Genomic DNA, 23,307 nt, shown 5'->3' with positions numbered 1-23,307 from the left:
CAGTAGCTCAACCACCACCCATATAAAATCAAAACTCCATGTGACCATTGGGCTTTTTTTTTTGTCTATACGAAATATGTCTTCAGAATATTTCAAGCCCATTTATGCCAATGAAGGGAATGTTTTGTAATCTAGACAACAATAACTACTACTGTGCTCTGGAGTTTATCATCCATCACAAACAGTCCTTGATTAAATATAATAATGCCTCCTGAAGCAAGTACGTAAGAAGCAGATATAGCAAAGGTGAGATCACAAATAGTGAAGCTATACGGGACTCGGCATGCAGATGTCACAGACTGAGGAAACAGGTGAGTCGTGATATTATGTTTCCTGAACATTATATTGTCAGGCAATTTTTCACTCCCCCTTTTAGCTAGCAGAAGTCTAGTCAAAAAATGTATTGGATGAAACCAAAAATGATGCCAAAGGGCCATGAGGTTGAGATTGACAATTCTTGTTCATTGGTAGCCAAACCAGTGTAACCATTGCAAAAAGTTAATCATGTGACCTGGTCAGCCTGCCCACATTGCGGAGGAAAAGATCCATTTTCAGAAGTCAGTTATTTAAACGAGTCCTTCAAAATTGATGAATTTGAAAATGCAAATATGTTTTTTTTACGCTAAAAATAAACTTTATTTTATTTTTTGTTGTTGTGGAAAAAAGGCCTTCCTGGCAAACTAGGCCCTTCAATGATACAGTTAGATATATTTGAAAAAGCATGCCTCAAGAAAGCAAATCATGAAATGAAAAACCTTGTGATCGAGTGTTCATGATGATTCCAGTCATGTGCATGCAAATGGACAACACATCCTGAGAGTATTGCTTCCATTTTATGTCTCAAGTCAGCTGGAAACAAAGGATTTTCCACTGTGACACAATGTTCTTTGAGTACAAGGCTTCCTTTTTTCCAACACTCACAAGGTACATAGTGAACAGTGATTTACAAAAACAGTGTTTTCGATAATATTCTAACTGTAAATGAGTGTAAAAAGTGGCCATAGTTAAATTTCATACTAACGATGTAAAAGGAAATGTTCAATAGAAAAAGACGACGGGGAGGTATACGCTCTAAAAATAGATATCACATTTACCCTGAAAGTTAATCTCGTTATTCATAGTTTTTGGTTTTTGGTGTATATTGGCGATAGGGCCCACCGATGCAAATTGATCATTTTGACCAAGAAATTGGATAAATGAATAAAGTACTCAATAGTCTGGTTCAGGAGGGAGACATGCTAACCAGTCAGCTACCATGCCACATTTATTTGGTTACATAAAATAATACATATATATTATATTCATCCAATTTCTTGGTCAATTTGCATCGCTAATTAGATATAAACAATTAAGCATGGTAAATCTTGAATGTGTTGCCACTGTTTTGGTACACTTGCATTTATGAAGTAGAATAGGAACACAATGATCAAGTGGTAATATGGATTATGTATACAATGCAAATATTCCTTTACATGGTTTCACATATATTTATCACCATAAAAGCATGTAATGTGCCAAATCAGTTTGTCAAGTTAAGCATGCTGCATCCAACCAACATATGTAGTCTTTTTTCAAAATTATAGTCAATTCTCAGGGTTTCTAGTAAGAGGTATATACAGTACTGTATGTGGTTTTGTTATTGGTTGGTTTTGCTTTTTCAAATGTCTAAGTATTTTTTTCCTTTCTTTGCTTGCTGCCAAAAGGCATTAAATGACATGTGTGATCTTTACATGTTGTCAAAATAAACTGGCAGGACAAGGGAAACCTAGCAAAATGTCAGACTTGAAGCCTCTCGCAATTGTTTCCCTTGCAAGTGGCCAGACAGGAAGCAATGTTTTGAGTGATTCAGGACCACCATGAAACTCAAAAAACAACAAAAAACAGCAGCTTGATATACGCCATGGGGAGAGAGTTATAAAACTTCCTAAGGTTGTTTGCTTTTACTGATAATGTAAACAAAAACTTCAGACTGTTTCCTTCAGCATTTATGACTAGGAGAGAAGGTAGAAACTTTGAAGGGGCCCTATCACAAAAAGTTGACTTTGTGGCGCTTCTAACCATGCTAGAACGTTGATTTCTCACCCTAAACACCCCCAGCGTGTTATTTTCATTCATTGGTGAATTTCAAAGCATTCCTTGCTTATTCTGCACTTTCACAATGCCCCTACCCGAGCAGGTAAAAATGACTTCAGAAAAAGCTTATTATGACAGAAGAAATTCATACCTCTCCTACAGTTCCGCCCTTATCCACGTCTTTTAGTTTCATTTTAGTTCCAGAGTTGAGAAGGAGAGACTTTGCACTGAGTGGGCTAAGTAAACAGCAACATTTCTTTTATTACTTGCAATGTTTTACTGTGGAAAATTAGTGAGTAGTCGTGAAAGGAGTTGAAATGCATGTTCATTCAATGTCACTCACCGAACTCACTGGACATTCAATGTCACTCACCAGCGGGCGGAACTTTTGTTATGAATACTAGGTTCCCACAGGGACCGATTTGATAAGTTGAATGGTTCAGTGCGATCTGTAGACACAGTTTTTCATTTTAATGTCTGTAAAACGCCTGTTTTTGGCTCCTTCGTTCACTCTGCAAATCATGTGAGGATAGACATTCAAGATGATGGCTGGATGGATGTTTCGTGACCGGTGGAATTTAACAACAACATAGAGGGGGCACACGGCGAAGAAGTACAGCCTACCAGCGAGACGTTTTGCTTCTGGTTAGAATTGTGAGGAGCATAAAACTCATATTTAAAAGGAAATTAAATTGCCAATGTGCCAAATGTAATTTATATGCAGAAGTGTAAAAACATCATGATCGAGGTCCTTTGACCCTCTTAGTCCTGAAGCGTCAAACTCTAGTCAACCATAGCCTGCAGACTTCTCCAAGTCTTTTTTTGCAAAACACCTGATTCGGATGATCAGGCTAATTTTGAAGTTCCTGCAGAGCTCGCTGATGAACTAATGATTTGAATCGGGTGTGTTGCAAAGAAAGACTCGTAAAACATGAAGGACACAGGCCCTTGTGGACTGGAGTTTGACGGTTCAGGAAGAGTTTAAAGCCATCGAACATTGTTACAGGCATCACAAGCGGGGAGAATTTCAGCAAAAGGATCAGCATAAGAATATTGGTCAAAAGTATTTCAAACTATTGCTAATGAACATGAGGTACTGTAGCTTTACAAGTTAGCATGTGAGGGGAAATGGCTGAGATGATAGAGCTTACTGTATGAAGTTGTCCACAAGTATAACAGACACACCAAATTCCACGGTCATCTAAAAAAGCCAAAAAAAGAGTTATAAAATCCAAAGATTTGCTGATGTCGACTGATGCAAGTAGTTATGGGCTAGGCTCCAACGCCATGAGGAACAGTGGAAACTGGTGGATTATTGTTCCCTGTGCTGTAATTGCTGGCTTTCCAGACATTGGCTCGAGGGAAAATAGATTAAAAGAAGGACATACAGCTAGGATACAGAGCCCATTTTCAGCAATTTCTGCCATAAAATTCACATATTTACTGGTAAGCATTTTTCTCACTGTCATACTGTAAACATGATGCTGGAATAAACAATGCACACTTTCAGTGACTGAAAAAAACACATGCAATTATAATTTCTGAGGGCTGACTTGGAGCAACTTAAAAAAAAAAACAACACTCATGTTCTATCACAAATGATACAATATAACTCATCTAAGTGTTGCTTTTCCTTGCATCAGGGTCATTTTGACACACTATGGCAATTGGTGCAGGCCGCACTGACTGGTTTTAAGGTGTGGTGTCCTTGGTTTTTAACATGGTGGTAAGTGGCATGAGACACCGTAAATCCAGTCCCTGCACATTTGGGAAGAGTTGAATTAAACAAAACATGGCATTTATGCCATTGTTGGCTTCCCCTTATATTATCAGCTCATTTTATTTATTTTCTGAGTAATAACCCTGTTTTACAGTATGTTTGGTTGCCTCTTCCACGAACGTATCAAATTCCATCCAGCCATCCATCCATTCAGCAAGCCATCCATCCAGCCAACCTTTTTCTATGGCCACTTATAGTCACTAGAGACGCTAGCTTGCTGGTGCCACTCTTAGCTGTCAAGGGGCAGTATCCATCACATCAAATTGTGATTTTATTAGTCAGTAAAAATGAACCAGATTAGAATTCCATGAAGTAGAATTTGTACTGTTAAGATAACTACAACCGTTTTTGATATTATACCATAAAACTATTTGCGTGTTTCAAATAATGTGGACTTCATACTGCATTTTCTAAAGAAAAAAATGCCTCAAGGGCAAACAAAACTTTGACATTATCAGATATTGTGAGGAATAACTCAGAAAATATTGTTCTCCCCTTGGCTTTCTTGTGGTTTTGTGAGGTCACAACACAATGAATCTTTTGAAGCAGAAATTTAACATACATTTAATGTATAGAAAAGGGTCTGAATAAGCAGTACAATGTGAGCAATTCACTTACAGTATCTTTCTCAGGGCATTGTCTTTTGTCTTAAGACACTTACCATAAAGAACACAAAATTCTAGCAAGCTAATCTTCAAACCATCATCTCATCAATGTGTCGCTATCAATGTGTTTTATGCACATTAAAAAAATAACAAACAAAATCTTTGTAAGAAGCAGTTGTTGATATCCCAATAACCAGTGATGCAAATACACCAAAATACAGTATATTGAATTAATATCACGATATCATCAAATAATGTCTAGTGGTATTACAGTTTAGAACACACCTTGAATGAAAATACACATCTGGGCTGTGTCCCCCATGTGTTCAGATTTCGCAACCTGCCGCGAGAGACAGAGTTGGACTCATTCAGCTTACCTAAGTTTGAAATGGTCATTGCTTCTCCTTTCAGACAGGGTAGAGTAAAATGACCCAGGCAAGAAAGAGACATTTACCGGGCAGCAACTATGGGATGAGATCTGTTCATTTTAGAACGTTGGTCCAGAAGTACAATGACACATACAGAAGAATGTGCTAGCTGTCAAGCCATTGTATTATCTTCAAACAGCCAAACGTTGTGAGAAAGCCAGACCTATCTTCAAAATAAAATGTGGGGTATCAAGTCATGTATGAAACAAACAGCTTTGGAATGCTTTTATTTTGAAGTTCCCCTTATTTTTTTGGTCCATTCCTAGTACTGTATTTGTGAAGGTAGAATGCAGGGTTTGCGCCACTGTTGCTATTGTGAGACGGAATGAGCTGAGTCCCAGGCAATCATGGTGTTGTCCCACATTTGCATTAAAATCTGGGTAACCATGACTGAGTGTTGTCATTCATTGCCTCCCCCTCCCCCCCCTCCCACCCCACGCCACTTACACCCACACACACATAATACTTGTGTACTTATAATACTTGCACTTTTAAAATATTGCTAAGATTATGATGATAATAATTTGTGAAATGATTTGTGCTATAATTCAGAGGGACTGTCCCACTTTTTTGTCATATTAATGAATTGATTATGATCATTCTATATACAGTAATTGGGTGTTAACCACCTGCACAGCACAATAGACCACATTGTAGGTAGTCTAAAATATGATTTACTTTTTGGAACTATATCAGCAGTTGCTCCGAGGCATAGCAGGTTTATCAAGTTCATGGACACATTAAATTAAATTTGCCAGAACACAAAGCTTAAGATGGGCCTGTTTTTACTGTATGACACACGCTGTACAGTATACTTTCTGTGAATGAATTATCAGTACATATGGGCACAGCAACACTATGTGCACCAAAGAGTGGAAGGTGTAACATAGCCCCAAACACGATAGACTGGGATGCCCAAACATTTATGCAACAGAAAGTGTGCTCAAACTATGGGCCGCCAATGCAGCTCTGCACCACAAGTACCGTATTTCCTGCACTATAAGGCGCACCGGATTATAAAGCGCACCCTCAATTGATGACGTATTTTAAAACCTTTTCCATATATTAGGCGCACCGGTTTATAAGGCGCACCCTCAATTAATGACATATTTTAAAACTTTTTCAATCACAATATAGTAATACTCAATGTAATAACAATAATAACTCAAATAATAACTCTAAACTCTCAATAGCATAATAACTCAAAGACAATATGACCAACCTTGTTTAACACACAAAAGAAACAGGTAAAGCTTACTTTATCAGTTCATTCCCCATCTACGAATCCCAATCTCAATATTGATCCATATATGAGGCGCACCCGATTGTAAGGCGCACCATCAGCTTTTTAAAAAAATTAAGGCTTTTAGTTGCACTCTATAGTGCAAAAAATACGGTAAGTAGAATGCATGCCAATCAGGTGTTATTGACATTAGCTTTCCTCTTCCATGGACACATGAGCCCATAACAGCGCAATATATCTTTACAATGGATTTATTGCCTGACGACATAGCACGACTCGACAAGTGTAACTGAGTTTTGTTGCTTCAATCACTGAGAATATAGGAAGCATGTGGAGCGGGAGAGGCACTGACAGAGGCATGCGCAAATAGCACGATGTCATCACACATTCGTGCACCAGAGCACACCTGCCTACTGTCACCATATTATGCAAAAGGATTCGGGAAAAATTTCTTTCTAACCCTAACAACAGAACCCTAACAAATTAAAGGTATACTGTATGTCAGAGATGGGCAGAACCTTCAGTGATTGGTTAAAAAAAAAAAAAAAAAAAAAAAACGACAGGCCGATGGAACAGTATATTTTTTCCATCATTTTAATCCATCGTAGTAATGGTCACCGCCTATCACTGTCCACCACCACCTGTCTGTCACATCGTGGCATGGCGACGTGAGGCGGTGGAGGGAAAGGGACTCAAAAACGCAGGAGGACGGAGAGGGTTTGCTCAAACAAAAATGCTCTTTTAATAATAAAACAAGGTTGGAAAAGCAGTAGACAAAAACTTGACAAAGTAGCAAAATAAATGAGGAACGGAATATAACTCACGAGACTTAATTGGGACGACGAAGAATGGAGGGCGAGTACAGAGGCACAGGGAACACGAATTGACGAGAAGTACAGTAATCCGACGAAGGCAACAGAGGGACGGTGGTATAAATACATGAAAACTAATTACAGAAAACACACTACAGCTGGACGGGGACAAGAGGCAAGGGAACCGGATTGGCTAACACGTGATGAGCGGGGGTACACGAGATAAAACTAACAAGACTGAGAAAAAGGCAGACGCAGCTAAACCAACACGAATGAGTCAAACGAAATTAACCAAAAACTACTTAAACTAAATCCAAAAACCCGAAAAACCCAGACTGAACGTGACACTGTCATCATCACCACAATGGTTTATCACCTAAATAGTCTAGGCAGCAAACAATCATTTACACAGTCTTGAATAATTAGCTGAGTGGTAGAGCATTAGGATGCAGCAGATACAATTATAAGATAATGTGCCCTTAATATATTGCACTGTGCAACACTTTCTGCTCATTAAAATTGCGAAGCCTGGCTGTGAGGCCAATGTTTGCGCTACGTTTCAGAGTACTGGTTTCAACTAAAATGCATAATGCACACAGTCTTGCTCAGCTCGTTCATTGTAAAGAAGTTAAAAGCAATGTTTACAAAAGTTTTAAAAGATTTTTGTGTTCATTTGCTTTTTAAATATGATTTGAATGAATAAATCGCATGTGCATTTTGGAGAAAAGCATTTGGGATGCCTTTTCAAGGCGACTGTAGTCAAATACCCATTGAGCACATCGCAAAGTAACAATCTTACTCTGATTGCCTCTTACCCAGGAAATTAAAAATAGAAGGTTTTTAAATTCTTTCAAAAGGGCATACACTAGTAAATTACTACCAGATACTATCATTGCTTTTTACTCGTATTGTATATAACAGATGACATGTGATTAGTGGTTTTTCAAGTGGTTAAGAAAATGGATTGTTGGACGAACGGATTCCAGGAATGGCAGGTTGTCTGAAACACAATGATGCTCCCGAGTGGACCTGATTGCTATTCTAGTACCAGGGGAACTGTTTGAGCCATTGTACAGCAAAGATGTTGTTGCTTGCATGCTATGCATTGTAGTTTGGTTTTAGTCTGTTTTGTCAAAGGTTTGCCTACCTTACTACAGGAAATTGAGTGATTGTAAGGAAGTTAAGCCTTTAAGGTTAAGCTTTGGCTCTTGTTTTAGGATGATTGGAGGTTTGATTGTTATTTTCTTGGCCAAGTTTATTTTGGGGGGGAACTTTGAAAGTAATGCGAAAAGTGATGACACGAGTGTGGTAACATTAGAATGATGGACTGACGATTACAGTTTGGGTAAACATCCAAAAACAATGGACCAATGACGGAAAGAGGTCCATGGACCGACAGGACTAAATATCTCACTAGCAAAAAAAAAAAGGAACATGCCCACATCTGCACCTTTTTCACATGAGCATCTGCAGTTAGCTTTAAGCACTGTTGTTTGATCCACGGTGTTATGTCATCTACCAATACTAGCTTAACAGTCGACGCATTGACCACCCCTAATGTAGCACCAAAATCAAGATGCGCCTGTTTTTACACAGCGTGTACAAGTGCCCCACAAACCATTGCGAAGAAGTTGACTCATACTGTACATGATGTCATGAGCTCTCTCCCACTTGATAAACTAACCCTCCCTATCTCTCTTTCTCTCTGAAACCCTCCCAGCAGAGCATCCTCTTATGGTTCGTGAATACTTCTGTCTGATCTTCCACAGAGAAACAAACTGGTTAGTCCTTTAAACCATCAAAGTGTGGACAAGTCACTGCTGCTGCAAAAGGTGAGTCCTTCATCTTTGTGTATCTGTGTACTCAAAATACATATTCACAAGTGTTCATCCATTTGTCTAAACTGATCAGAATCATGTGTGATTGCGATTAGATTTTTATGACTCTGAGTAAACTGATGCATACATAGGGTGCTGTTGAATTCAGTTTCATCTTACAATAGATGTCAAAAAATTAGCAGTGAAATTAATAGTAATTCAGCATCGCAAATGATGCCTCTTTTTCCTGTGGGAGCAGAAGATCAGATGCCGTTTAAAAAAAAAAAATCTGATATCTTTTCTAAAAAAATATTTTCTGTCAGAAAATAATTTTCTGTCAACTTGTTCACAGTTGATTTACTTTAAACCAATGCAAAAATCAAAGTTCATTCTTTTAAGTTCAACCAGTTCTATTTTGCCAAAACTGCAATGTACCACTATGATTGCCGAATTTTTGAATTATTGAATTTTGTAAATTCTATATATTGTTTGATTCTATAATCTGTCCAGTTACCGCATAACCACATGCACCAATATTAAAGGTCTCAGAAAACTCCTGAACAGATTTTATGCTGCCTGCTACCTTTGCTAGTGTCACTCAGAACTGTTGAGGTAAATATTTTGTATAGATGTAAATCATAATTATTTGATGAATTATATAGTGAATGGTCTCCAGAACAGAAGTCTAGAATGTAATCTTAGTGTATAGCTAGTATTTCATTTCGGAGATTTAGGTCAAAAAGGCAGCTTAGTTTGCTAAAACTGGCTTGGATAAATGTCCTCAATGATGGGTGCTTCTGGCATCTGCAGGGCGCTACAGAGATTTCTATGACTGTACTTATCACTCGCAAAAAAGAAAATGCATGCTTGAGAAGTCAGCGGATAACTTTGCAAGCAAACCAAATCTCAAAAAGGTTCTTCAAAAAAATGATAAGCCACAGCAGAGGAGAAAAGAATTGTGATTGCCAAACATTAACATATCGTAACCTTAATTCCTAGGGAGGAGATCTTAATATAATCCTGGTTAAAGCTCGGTCCACACTTTCACTTCAGGAAAGTACAAACACCTAATAATAATGTGTCACTCGTTACTCAAAAACACAAGTGGGAAAGTTGAAATGAATGAAGCAATATTTTTGAGCAAAAACCGTTATTTGTGTTAGACATTTTCATCTTAGTCTGTGAATATCTTGTGTGTTTAGAAAGAAATCAGACAGTATAGGCAAAGAATGTTTCCTGAAAACTGATCTGCAATGAAGAAGAAATCCATCTCAAATGTGCTTAAACCATCACTAAATTGTCTGCGTCACAACAAGTGGTCTTTTTTAATGCAAACCCAAGTGGGATTCCTGACTAATATATAACACTGGGAAATGGATGAATGCATGGATGGTTGTTACTTTGATGACGTACTGAAAGAAGAGAAAACTGACATACTCGTGATTTCTTGTTGACAGTGACATTGCCATTACACACCCTGGATTGGTTGTTGCCAGCCAATTGACGGGCCCATAAAGTAAAGACTAACAACATGTCCACACTCACACTTGAATGAATGGTCGATGTAGAGTCTTTCATCAACCTTGCATGCCTATTTCTGTAATGTGAGCAGATGTTAGTAAATGTCATGAATACTTTTGGTCAATGAATAAATTATCAAGAATAGCAGTTCTTTATTACATAATGCAGGGGGGGGTCATTTTTTTGAGCGTCATTTTTTAAGCGTCTTTTTTATATTAAAAGGAGGAAAAAACACTTTGAAGATTTTTTTATTGGAAAGTGCTATTATGAAATATATCTTGCTGCAGGATCTACTTCATGTCATGAGTTGCAAAAGAGTGTTAATTTGCCTGCAGGGAAGACTCAAGAGTCTCATTACTGAGAAAAAAAATGCGTACACAGAGGCTGTCTTTTACAAGTCGCTGTATCCCGTGGCCATCTTAAGCTTTTCATCTCTCACATCATCCTGAGGAACTGCTAAGTCTAAAGGTTTTGACTTATGACAGAGTTTTTATCACTTTGTCTTCGTACCGTGTCAATAAGTTTCAGCTCAAATGAATCAATCGAAAAGAGAAATGTGTACATGGACATTTCCATTTCTGGCTTTTAACTGTGGTTAAATTTAGCATTTGAGAATCTAACTCCAAACATATCCATTCACAGGGACTTATTCTTGTCCTCAACGGGACAAGCAGAAGAGTCAAACTTGTTTTTAAGCCAGGCGTATTTTTGTCCACAGCTAGTCAGTTTTGACAGTGAAAGAACAATCACAAGACTCATAGGTGTATGCCAAAATTTACAGTTTTGCAAGTACCATGGATTCATAATGGTAAATGAAGTAGACTTATATAGCCTTAGTGCTTCCTACACCACAAGGGACTCAAAGCACTTTACAAAGGCTCACATTCACCCATTCAAGGTCACAGTTGGTTCAAATTTAGTCCAGCAAGGAAACCTAATGTAAAAACAAGCGGCTAATGTTTTGAGTGAAAATTAACATATATAATGATATTAAAATGAATGATCAAATACAGTACTTTAAAACAAGCAAAATCGCACATTATGGGTTCTAGCCTTCCATTTTGAAAATGAAGGATGCAGACAAGGACAACTGTAACAATTTCAGCAGCATGAATTACTGTGCTGTAAAACATTAATATTGTAATAGCAGATGTTATTGCTTTGGCTTCACTGGACGGGGAAGGCCTTGTAAATGCAGCTGGAATTTGCATTTGTACCATGCTACTGTTTTTCCCCTCCGTGCCACACTGACTGACATCTTTCGAGTGTGTTGAAAAGTTTTAACGTTCTGTCAAAAGCGCATCCAAAGCCATTATCTAAGGTAGCTTGAAACTGAACTCCTAAATCTGTTTTATTGCATTTCATTGTTGTTGTTCACCTTCAAAATGAGTTAACAAATAATTTGCTTGCATTGAATCCATAAATGAAGTGGATGATAATTTATTCTTTCAAAAAGAATTGGCGAAAACCCCGCTTAAGTCGATAATATTCTGGAGAACACTGTATATGCTCTGAAGGGAAATTATTGTTTAGCGTCATAATTCTGCAAATGTGTTGGTAGTTTAAAATCAGTCAGATTTCACTTCAGTCTATAAATGATAAAATGTACAAATTGAAAGTGTACATGGAATGACATTTGGCATGTATTGACAGTGCAACACTGTGTTGAACCTTCGTTTACATTGCGGGTCAAATGGGCCCATGTTCAAGTTTTTTTTTTTTAAATGAGGTAGTTTTGAATCAATTAGTTGCAGTCCCAGTTAAGTCTTTACAATTCTTAATCACAATAATCTTATTTTTAATCTCTAACTTTATTCTTTCTGTATGCTGATTAGATCTGATGTATGCAATGTGCATCTTTTGCGTGAGTTTTTGGGGTTGGAATACAAAGGTCAACCACACCCTGGACACTGATTGGTTATTATTGTGGTGGCAGAACATTATGGGCTCCTATTGTGGGTGGGAGGGCAGGTTCAGGAACAGGAAGACATGAAAATGGAAGAGTGTGTGAGAGATGTTGGTCCGATGATTAGTAAATTGAACTTTCAAAAACACCTCACCTGCACCTTTAATAAAGGTAGAGTGATATGCATTTTTGTAAGAGTTTGTTGCCAAAGAAGAAGCTCAAGTTTAGCCAACCACATAAATGCAAAGCACCAAACAGCGACATCAGCCACATACACTAATGCATCAAGCCGTAGCAAAGCATTTTGCCAACGTAAACACAAGAACGTTTGAGCAAGTCTGGAAAGGGCAGGATGGACATTTTTTTATATTATATTTTTTATTCTATTATTCGGCCTCCGCTTCTCCTAAGGGTCTGAACTAAATGCTGCAACCATCTCTTGGAACTAGTCTCAAATTTAGCAGAAAGTACTGGAAAAGGTTCTTCATCTGTTAAAACAAAAGACTGAATGAAGCATCCTTTTTACTCTTGTATATCAATCATTTGATTACAATAACACAAAGTATCTTAACCAAAAAAAAGCTCAGATTGAGTGGTTTTCTCAGGAACCTTTAGGTGAAATTCAATTTGATAAACTGGATTAAAGAATGACAGATTTTAATAAATAATCTCTTTTTTTCAAATTTCTTGACAGCACTAAATAAAATGCCATCCACACTTGAGCGACAGTGATTTGGATGAGAACTCTTACAGGGATGAACGTGTCTATTGCATCCTTCTACAAAGACGAGATGTTTATTGGTAACTCCACTTTGCTAAACATCTCCAACACCAGCCTGCCGAACGAGGAAGGGACAAGCAAACCTGGAGAATGTGAGCAAGTCCACATTGCTTTAGAGGTAAGTCTTGGTGTTATAATATTAGTGTTCATGGTTACTCTTGTTATTTTCACATATTTGTGCAAAAATCACTTAGGTACCACTTACCATTATTGATAACCTTAACGCGTAACGCGTTTGTAGCTTCAGTAGGTAGTGGGCACAGCAACAGAAGCATGCAGTCTTTTTTTCAGGTTATGGAGCAAGCCTCGCAAAATGATGGCATATAGATGTCACATAGCAGGCAGCAATAGTTGATCTGTCATAATTCAATACAAAACTACTATATAAAAGACCAGTATGCGACAATTTTCTGTTTCCTAGGTCTTCCTGACCCTGGGGATCATCTCCTTATTTGAGAACATATTGGTTATTACAGCCATAGTGAAGAACAAGAACCTCCATTCACCCATGTACTTATTTGTCTGTAGGTAAGGATTAAGCTTTACTTCTTAGCACAAAGTCAAACGTTACACAGACCAGCCATACCATCTTGATACAGTGCTAATGTACTAAATAAAAAAAAACACTATTTAGGACTGGCACTGTAGAACACATTAGTTTGATCCGTTTTGTTTAGTAAAAAAAAAAAAAAAAAAACTTTATGCAGTTTACTGCAAAAACAGTAGACATTTGCAAAAACAAGTCGTTGCCTATTAAATAGCATGAATCTGTTTCTTACCATGTTAAAAAACTGCAATAAATATTGTTAGAAATCAACATGGTCAGTGTCTTCAAATATATGAAATATCATAATGAAAATATGTCATTTTTGCCGATTTGTTATTTCAGATATGTCAAATTGGTAACCCTTTGCCTTAAACATAGCCCTAAAAAAAAGTTCTCACGTTCAAAAAGTTTGACGATGCTTCATCGGCATTGACATTTGAAATGGTCAGCCAAAGGAAATCATAAATATGCCTTGAAGCTTGCTAACATGGATTAACACCGGGAGAACCAAAAAGGCACAAAACAACCTTTGTAATGTACCAAATAGAGCATGCAGTTTGTGTACGGCAAGGGCTACATCTGGGAAGCTTGAATTCCCGGAAGATGAATTGTCTGAGAGAAGACCCATTTGAAAACAGTATGAAAAAGAAGTTACAACTGAGGTGTCAAACTCATTTTAGTTTAAGGTCCACATGGAGGAAAATATATTCTCAAGTGGGCAGGGCTGATGAAGTAATGGTATATAACCTAAAAACATTTAGCCAGATCCAGCACACGGGCCGTATGTTTGACTGCACTGAGTTTAAGTGTAGCTCTGGATTTTCTAGCATGACTGTAATATTCCTATGGGAAGATAAGTGACGTCAAAACTGTCCATATGCTTTTTTTTTTCCTCTTTTAAAACGATGATCAATTAGTAATAACTTGATTTTCTTCTAAATGTCTACTTAGTGATTGAGGGACTGCACTTCCATAAAATGAACTGAGTAAACAACCATTTTAATTTTTTTAGTAGAGGAAACATGTATCACTTTCTAAAGAGTTGAATCTAATGAACTTCCTTGGCTTTACAGTTTGGCTGTAGCTGACATGTTAGTGAGTGTGTCCAACTCGTGGGAAACAGTGGTGATTTACCTGCTCAACAACCGACAACTGGTGATGGAGGTGAACTTCGTCAAACACATGGACAACGTTTTTGATTCGATGATCTGTATCTCAGTGGTGGCATCAATGTGCAGTCTCGTGGCCATAGCCGTGGACAGGTAATCACCATCTGAAACTTCTACTTTAGCACACAGAGGAAAATGTACATTCTTGTCAATGTTTGCAGTGCAATGCACATCTGCACTATTCATGTTGCTGTGATACTTTGTCTCTCAGCTGTTCCATCCTCATTCAGTTGATTGTATTTTTAGATGTCATTTATTCCTTTATTTATTTATTTTGCCTTATTTTGTAGCCAAAATTTGAATTTGAACAAGCTTAGATCACATATTCACCACTGCTGCATTTTGATCCATTTCTAGAACTAGACACTCACAAAAAAAAAAAAACACTTGCAAACAGCATCAAGACACTTGTGACAGTCAGTACGCCGCACCACTTAAAGCACATACACAAATCTGCAGTTAGTGTAACACTTGGCATGTCCCACAGGACAGTAATTGCACTTTATGAAACCAGTTTCTTTGAATTATCTTTTAATTTCTTTTATTATGTTCATCATACAATGGAGTGCAATTAGTGGGGTTTTGCTTTGATATATAAGTAAAGTGAGTTATGAGCTTGACAGAATTTTTCAAAGCTGCTGAATTTCTTAAAACCAAATTGTTATGCAGAGGAGCCAGATTCCTATTTAATTGCAGTTAAAATCTCTTCTCAAGTGATTCTATTGGGTTTGTGGCTTTTATGAAGGGTTAAGGGGGGAGGGGGGGATACAATTCATGATTAAAAAAAAAAAAAGCATTAATGAAATTTGTGAAGCAGCACGAAGGGTGCGTGGTTAGACCATGTTTTCCTCCTTGTGACGTTTGAGCACTCCGATTGGCTTTTAGCTAGTGAATAAGCACCCGAGGCAAGAACAGAAAGTCACAAAACAGATAAACAGTAACCGAGGGAAAGCTGTGACAATTTTGCTAAGTTTGGATATCGGCACCCTCCGTATCATGTCTGTCTGGAAGGAGTAGTGAGAAGATGACTTTATGACTACAGTGCAAGAGAGACAGGAATTCATCATGAGTGAGAAAGATAGTGGTGTGGAGTGGTGTGGCAAGTTATACCTCCTTTACTCTCCACATAGAATTGATCTCATAAAGAGCTTAATGGTTGTCTTTCTTCAACAATGAAAAATAATGGCTACCTCCGCTGATGGTATTTTCCATTATTTTCCCAGCGTGACGTGTCAACGTTTGCGCTGACTTCTCAGGGGGTAGGCTACTGGTGTTTGATTAATTGGAATAAAAAAAACGTACATTCAAGCTCATACCGCCAATATTTCTCACCTCAACAGAAATACAATACAATACAATACAATACAATATACTGTAATACACTAATAAAAATATAATGTAAAAAATGTAAACTTCACAAGTTAGGGCGGCACGGTAGATGAGTGTTTAGCATGTCTGCCTCACAGCTCAGAGGTCCCAGGTTCAAATCCAGCTAGCTCCAGACCTCCTTTTCGTAAATTGCATGCTCTACCCGTGCCCCCAGGCACTCAGGCTTACTCCCATGTTCCGAAAAAACTGCTTCTTCAACATTGCATAGTTTTCATTCGAAAAAGGCTTACTTCTCACATCAGTAGTAACATTTTCTTTTTTTCTTTTTTTAATATTATATGCAGGTATATTACAATCTTCTATGCACTGAGATACCACAACATCATGACAGTGAAGCGAGCTGGCTGCATCATTGGTGGAATTTGGACTTTCTCCACAGGCTGCGGGATTATCTTTATCATCTATTCCCATGCCACCTCTGTCATCATTTGCCTTGTCGCCATGTTCTTCAGTATGCTGATTATCATGGCATTCCTTTACAGCCACATGTTTATCCTGGCGCGCTCGCACGTCAAGCGCATTGCTGCTCTTTCCGGTTGCAACACCATCCATCAGCGGACCAGCATGAAAGGCGCCATCACACTGACCATTCTCCTGGGGATCTTCATCGTCTGCTGGGTTCCCTTCTTCCTCCATCTCATCCTTATGATATCCTGTCCAAAGAACCTCTACTGTGGGTGTTTTATGTCCCATTTTAACATGTACCTGATCTTCATCATGTGCAATTCTGTTATTGACCCATTGATCTATGCCTTCAGGAGTCAGGAAATGAGAAAAACCTTTAAGGAGATATTCTGCTGTTTTAATTTAAAACATTGCTGCAATAGCATCTGTGCTCTGGCTGGTAAATGCTGAATAGCAGAAAGTGAGCAGTGAAATGAAATTCAACACTGGACCTATGTAAGAACCCGGCATAAGATTAATTTCTGGACCTTGATTTATGGCACACCACATTTACTGTACACGGCCAAATTAAAACAGCATTTTTAAAGCATTAAACAGTAGAATGAAATGACAATTAAAAAAAAAAAAGATAATTACACAACTCGATAAGTTGAGGTTAGATTGTTTATTTTCTGTGCGAGTTTGGGTAGGGGCAAATGACCACTACAGTGTTATTTTTAAAAAATCCACATGTTGAGATTTTAAAGTTCTCCTTAAATGCACAAACAGTAGCATGTTAACACTGAAAAACACATGCATGAACAAATATTTAACATTTCAAATGAATTCATTGTTGGCACTAAGAAACCACCAAGATCAACTGAGGCAGGGGTCCCCAACCATTGGTCCGCGACCTCGTATAATCCATGGCCGATTTGGGAGTGGGCCACACAATGAAAAATAAATGCAGAGCATATACGTTAACCCCCTCACGGCTCCCACCCTGCTGATTACCTCCAATGGCGACATTAGTAGGGCTGGGTGATAATATGATTACAATCATGAAATTATCTGACCAGCTGTGAGCTGTGCATGATTTCAGTCGCAGTCCAGAATTTCCTTCTTTGGTTTGCAAGCTGAAGTAAACAGAATATACTGGTAAATTAAAAAAAAAAAAAAAAAAAAAGCTGTGAACATAACGTAAGAGTGACAATAATACAAATCGAATGTATAGTTAAACACGCATCTGATGATCAGCCATGATGACTTTGCGCTATCTTCTAAAGATTAAGCTATTTCAACATAATTTTCCATAGGTAGCAACGCCAACCGACAGAGAAAAATAGAAAATTAAACTATTGTGCAGGAATGTCGTCAAAGGCAAGATACAGACCTTTTAAATCATTTGAACAAGTAGCACCCCAGTGATGAAATGGAAAGAATGAAAATGCGAGGGGATTTTGCGCAGCCTGCCCTGGCTAGCTAGCAGTTTAGCCATTACGAAACAGTCATGCCGCCACTTGATCAAAGCAGGAATCAATCGTTTCATCTTAATTTGATCACATTTGCAAGTAGAAATGATGTTAGTTCCAATGGTAGGGTATAACATAAAAAACAAATATATTTTTTTAAATTTTGAGTCACATTCATTAATCCTGGGGAATCCATTTTTAGTATGCCACTGTGTATAGTAAGTCACCTCTGTCGAGGTTGCCGGTCCGCAAAAAGAATATTAATGTCTCAACCAGTCTGTGACCAAGGTACAAAAAGTCCAGATGCTAATACTATTTCCAGAGAAACATAGGAATGTTAACTGTATTAGATCTCAATGTTCACAGTGGTTAGGCTAAATGCTAAGAATCATGCAAACAAGGAATCTTACTGTCACAAGAACCACGGGACATATTGTAAAGACATACATATTATATCTGGGGTCACTGGGTTGTGATGTACTCTCTCTGCAATGTACAAAACTCTATAAATAATGAGTATAACCCAGGGGTGAATGGTCTCTCTTGGCAAGCTGTACATAAGCATCAAAAATGGTGCATCTTGAATTTTTGTGCCAGTGTAAGATTCCCTTAACGTGTTTGAGAATTTGGCACGCTGCATCATGCCGGACATTTTAGCGATCTGAGGGCATTTTCTTCTACACGCCCACAGCGCACATGACAACATTGATGAAAGTTGACCAAATTTGCTAATCTAGCATCAAAAAAAAAACCAACAACAAAAAAAACATGAATAGTAAACACATACATTCATATATACCATTGATCTCAGTACTGAATTTAAAGGGATTGAAAGGAACCACTTCACTTGACTGAAAAGCATTGGCAGTGCTCCCACTCATAATGCTTGTTTCTAACTGTACGTGTCTGCAAAAATATGAGAAAGAAATTTTTACCCATACGAAAAGGTCCAACATGCTTTCTGCAAGTCTTGCGCTGAGCACAAATATATATATATATATATATATATATATATATATATATATATATATATATATATATATATATATATATATATATATATATATATATATATATATATTTTTTTTTTTTTTTTTTTTGCTCAGTAAAATGGATTGGCAGTTTTCAATTACATTAATCATTTTCCGATCAATCTGTAAATGAACACCCCGTTTTCATCTGCGAATTTAATAATTGACAACAGCATTTAACATTGTCTTTACTTTGACCTTTCATACAGTATATTATTTTGTGGAAGAATGTGGAAATAAAATCTATTTAAGAATTTTGACCATTAGTGCATTCGGTACCTTTAGCGGTGATTTAGCCTACTTAATCTACCTCTTAATCCCATCATTATGTCACACCTGTAAGAAAGCATCTAACCACACAATCTGATGTTGTTTGGACTCATTATTTAACTAATTTCAAGACAAATACATCAAAGATTTCAATTAAATACATCGTCGTGTTTTTGTGTGGCTGAACAAGCTTTCCTTTGTCGTTCATGCACCTGTAATACTGCTGATTTAGTGTAAAAACTGTAAATAGTATGCTAAATAAAACTTTTATTATGAAAATGGTTTTTCCTGTGCAACAATATAAACAAAGATCATATAAAACATGATGAATATGTTTGGAGTGGTTTCCTTCCTTGTTATTCATACATCTGTAAGTTTGTCATTCTGCTGATTTTGTGTAAAAACTGTAAATAGGATGCCAAATAAAACTATTTTACCTGTTATGAATGTGTGTTTTTTTTCATGTGTTACAACGGAAACACAAATCATATCAAACAAAATGAATATGTTTTGGGGTTGGATTTTAGATTGAAACAGAAAAAAATGTCTTCAGTTCAGTATTGAAACAGTAAAAGCCTTCTTACTTGAATTTGTCATTGTTTTTTTGTTATTTTTTCCTATTTTCTTGCCCTTCGTATTAGTGTTTTGTTTAGTTTGATTGTGTCCACCTGTCGTTGTGTCATTGTCAACCCGCTCCCCTAAGTTAACCAATCGTCTCTCTCTACCAATTGTCTCTTCTCCAGGTTTTCCTTATCTCATTAGTTTGGTTTGTGTTTAGTTCCCTGCTTTTTCAGTTTGTGTAGGATCATTGTAATATTTACCTGCCTGCCTGTCTTTTGTCTTTGTAGTCGCTTGCTGTTCTGTTTTTTCCACATCCCAGTTCCGTTTGCCTTTTTGTTGAATGGCTTACTGCATGTAGCCCCTGCCTCTGAGCATCCCCGCACTTGGGTCCACAATCCCCAATCGTCGCACCTTTAAGCACTCAAATGGAATTAAAGGAAATTTTATATAAAGAAAAAAGGACAATCGTCAAAATGCATTGTTTATATGAATGATTTTTAAATCAATGAGTATTAAATCAATCAGGATTAAAAAGGAGGGTTTGGCTCCTGGGGTCCTGATTTTTAATGGTGGTACTGGTTGCAAAATGTAGTTAAAGCTTCAGGTCAGGGAATATGCTTGAACATGATTTGATCCCACCCCCAGACCATGTCCAAAGTCAAGCCATGTCAACAGATTCTACAGATTTTGTAGTTATATTTCTAATACACCTACCTTGCAGGTTTATCCAATAGGGAAGAGACCGGAGTACATGGAGAAAACTCAAGCTGGCACAGGGAGAACATGCAAACTAAGAGCAGTAAAGTTGGAGCTGGAAGCAAACACACAGCCCTTGCACTATGAAGTTTTGTTCATCAGTTTTCCACCATACTGCCTAATTTGATCACAAGTCAAAAATGATAGTTTCTTGAATTACTATCTAAGTAATTGTCAAATATCAATTTTATTATTTCTTACACATGACAAATTTAAATTTTGGTACACATGATTACAGGCCACTTAAAATGATATGTGCTTGGAGTTTGACACTTTCTTTACATTCTGAATGATATTTTTTGTCTAATTTCTTTGGTTTATCTCTGAACATTTGCTCATTTTTGCTCAAGGAAAGAAAATAGACAAAGAGGCAGGTAATTAAAGTCGAAATAAGGGATGCCTCTCTCACAAACAAAGAAGCATCTTCCTGAACGTATGCCTAAGCTCAGCACTGCGGAAGGCATAGATAGCAGGATCAATAATGGCATGGCTCATTAGCAGCAATACATGGAATTCGAAGAGTGATCTGTAACATTCACAATAGGGGTCAGTCGGACACACTGTTAATATTATGAGGTGGAGGAAAAACGGCGCCCAGCAAACAACAAATGCCCCGAACAGGATAGTAAGTGTGAGGGCTCCTCTCATACTGCTACCCCACCATCTCAAACGACATTGTTCACCACCACCTGAATTAACAGAAGCAATCTTCCTGGCATGGATACGTGCCAGCATGAACATATAAACGTAGAGGAAGCAGATGACGGTGAAAGAAATCAAAAACAGACAAACAAAGCAGATCATGATGAACTTAAAGTCAAAGAACTTCACCAGGAACATGGCTGACACCCCACATGTTGTCCAGATAATGACTAAACTGGCCCCCGTGCGTCGCATCGTCATGATGTTGTGGTATCGAAGTGCGTGGAATACAGAGACGTATCTGCAACAACAAGCAAAAATGATTGTTTCACCACTGTACTGTAATTCTGCGAACGACTAAGTTATTGAATTAATACCTACTGGAGCTTGACTTCATATTAAAAAAAAAAGACCAATTTAAAAAAATGGTGTTGGAATTTCCCTGAAGTTCATGATATTCAGAATGATGAAAATCACAGCTGTTACTTAAGCGAACTATAATAAAACAAAGGTCAATTGAACATCCAAATTCACATGCTCAAAGGTCGTACAGTGTGGAATTGAACCAACATGGTTTTACAAAACTGTACACTGCTCATAAAATGTATTAATATATATGTGATTAACATGGGACTATAAATAAGAAAAAAGGGGGAAGTAAGGAATGACAGAATGATTCAGAACACAAAGGTAATGTTTTATATATATATATATATATATATATATATATATATATATATATATATATATATATATATATATATATATATATATATATATATATATATATATATATATATATATATATATATATATATATATATATAGCATAATTAGCATTCACAGTAGCTTTCAATTTGATATATATAACTAAAAAAGAGGCAACAGCTTAGCCATTACCTCTCTGTCATTGGCTCACACCATCAAGTTAAAATACAATATTTGTGCATATCCACATACCGGTCTACAGCTATGGCCAGGAAGCTGAAAATGGAACCCACAAAAGACATACAGAGGAGTGAGTCAATCACATCATCAAGCTTGGTCTCAGAGGAACCTTCCTTCTCCAATTGTCCCACATCAGCAAACACAAGCAGGACGTTCTCACAAGTTTTAGTGAGGCTGGCGACAGTGTTGAAGCCTGCTAGGCTGCACATGAAGCAGTACATGGGTGAGTGGAGGTTTCTGTTGTATATGACTGCCACCACAACCAAGAGATTCTCAAGCAGACTAAATACTCCAATGGTGAAGAAGATAGGGAAAGGAACGTTCAACTCCGGGCAGTCTGACTTGTTCATTGAGGTGTTCGGAGTCAGACAAGACACACAGCTATGGTTTGTCTCATTTCTTGTCATCTGTGGAAAGACAAGCAAGTATAGATAAGACAGGCAAATTAGAACAAGCCTTTCCATCCATCCATCCATCCATACATCCATCCATCCATCATAAGGCTCGTCCCTACAAGGGTTTCAGGTAAACTCGACATGAGGGGTTACCAGAGTCAAAATATAAAAACAAAAAAAGATGAATAAACACTTCCTTTCAAAGCAATGAACATTTCGCAATCTTCAGTTTACCATATGTCAAAAGCTGGAACATGCGGACGAAACACATGCAAAGCATGAAAATAGCATACCATCAGTACACATACAGGAAGGCTGAAGTTGTGATTTGGTGTTACACAACAGGCTACCATGCTGCTCTGTCAGATAGAATGAAAAAAAGGTCCAATTTTTGTGGTTCTCTGATGTTCAATGTTTTATTTCTTCATCACTGTTATCTTCCTTCTTTTTCATGTATATCTGGTGGTCTTGTGGTGGATCAAATTGCCGACTATGCATAATGACATACTGTAACGTTTTGCATAGCTTCATCGGGTAGATGATAAATCTTCCTATATTGCATTATTTTGTATAATACCATAGTCAGCATTGTTTAAATGCAAGCTTCAAAAGCAATATTTTTCTAACCAGGCCATTATACTTAAATTAAATTAACAAAATAACTGAAACTAAAATTGAAAAAAATGTTAACAATAAAAAATGATGTTGAAAGCACTAAAAAAAATATAAAGCAAACCATAACTGTAGCAAAGATGCCTTTTGTTTTAGTCTGTATCA

General features: G+C 37.3%; 2 protein-coding genes across 2 annotated transcripts; one reads left to right on the top strand and one right to left on the bottom strand.

The window, feature by feature from the left end:
- Positions 1–8,745: 8,745 nt before the first annotated feature.
- LOC148425677 (melanocortin receptor 5-like) lies at positions 8,746–16,926 on the top strand. Its single transcript, XM_088410058.1, has 5 exons — positions 8,746–8,773; positions 12,880–13,084; positions 13,388–13,494; positions 14,587–14,775; positions 16,356–16,926. Exons 2-5 carry the CDS (start codon positions 12,923–12,925, stop codon positions 16,924–16,926), a joined length of 1,029 nt encoding a protein of 342 aa, XP_088266184.1. The 5' UTR covers positions 8,746–8,773; positions 12,880–12,922.
- A 4,024-nt stretch (positions 16,927–20,950) lies between these two features.
- On the bottom strand, positions 20,951–22,485 carry mc2r (melanocortin 2 receptor). The gene is made up of 2 exons (XM_088409509.1): positions 22,148–22,485; positions 20,951–21,488 (listed from the first exon to the last, which is right to left on the bottom strand). The coding sequence occupies exons 1-2, from the start codon at positions 22,483–22,485 to the stop codon at positions 20,951–20,953; spliced, it is 876 nt and encodes a 291-aa protein (XP_088265635.1).
- Between the last annotated feature and the right edge of the window lie 822 nt (positions 22,486–23,307).

Source organism: Hippichthys cyanospilos, chromosome 3 (assembly GCF_059441005.1).
Source record: "Hippichthys cyanospilos isolate Australia breed blue-spotted pipefish chromosome 3, RoL_Hcya_1.0, whole genome shotgun sequence".
In the NCBI taxonomy this organism is placed as follows: domain Eukaryota; kingdom Metazoa; phylum Chordata; class Actinopteri; order Syngnathiformes; family Syngnathidae; genus Hippichthys; species Hippichthys cyanospilos.
Note: the sequence above shows the minus strand (reverse complement) of the source record. Positions and strands in the feature narration are given on the sequence as shown.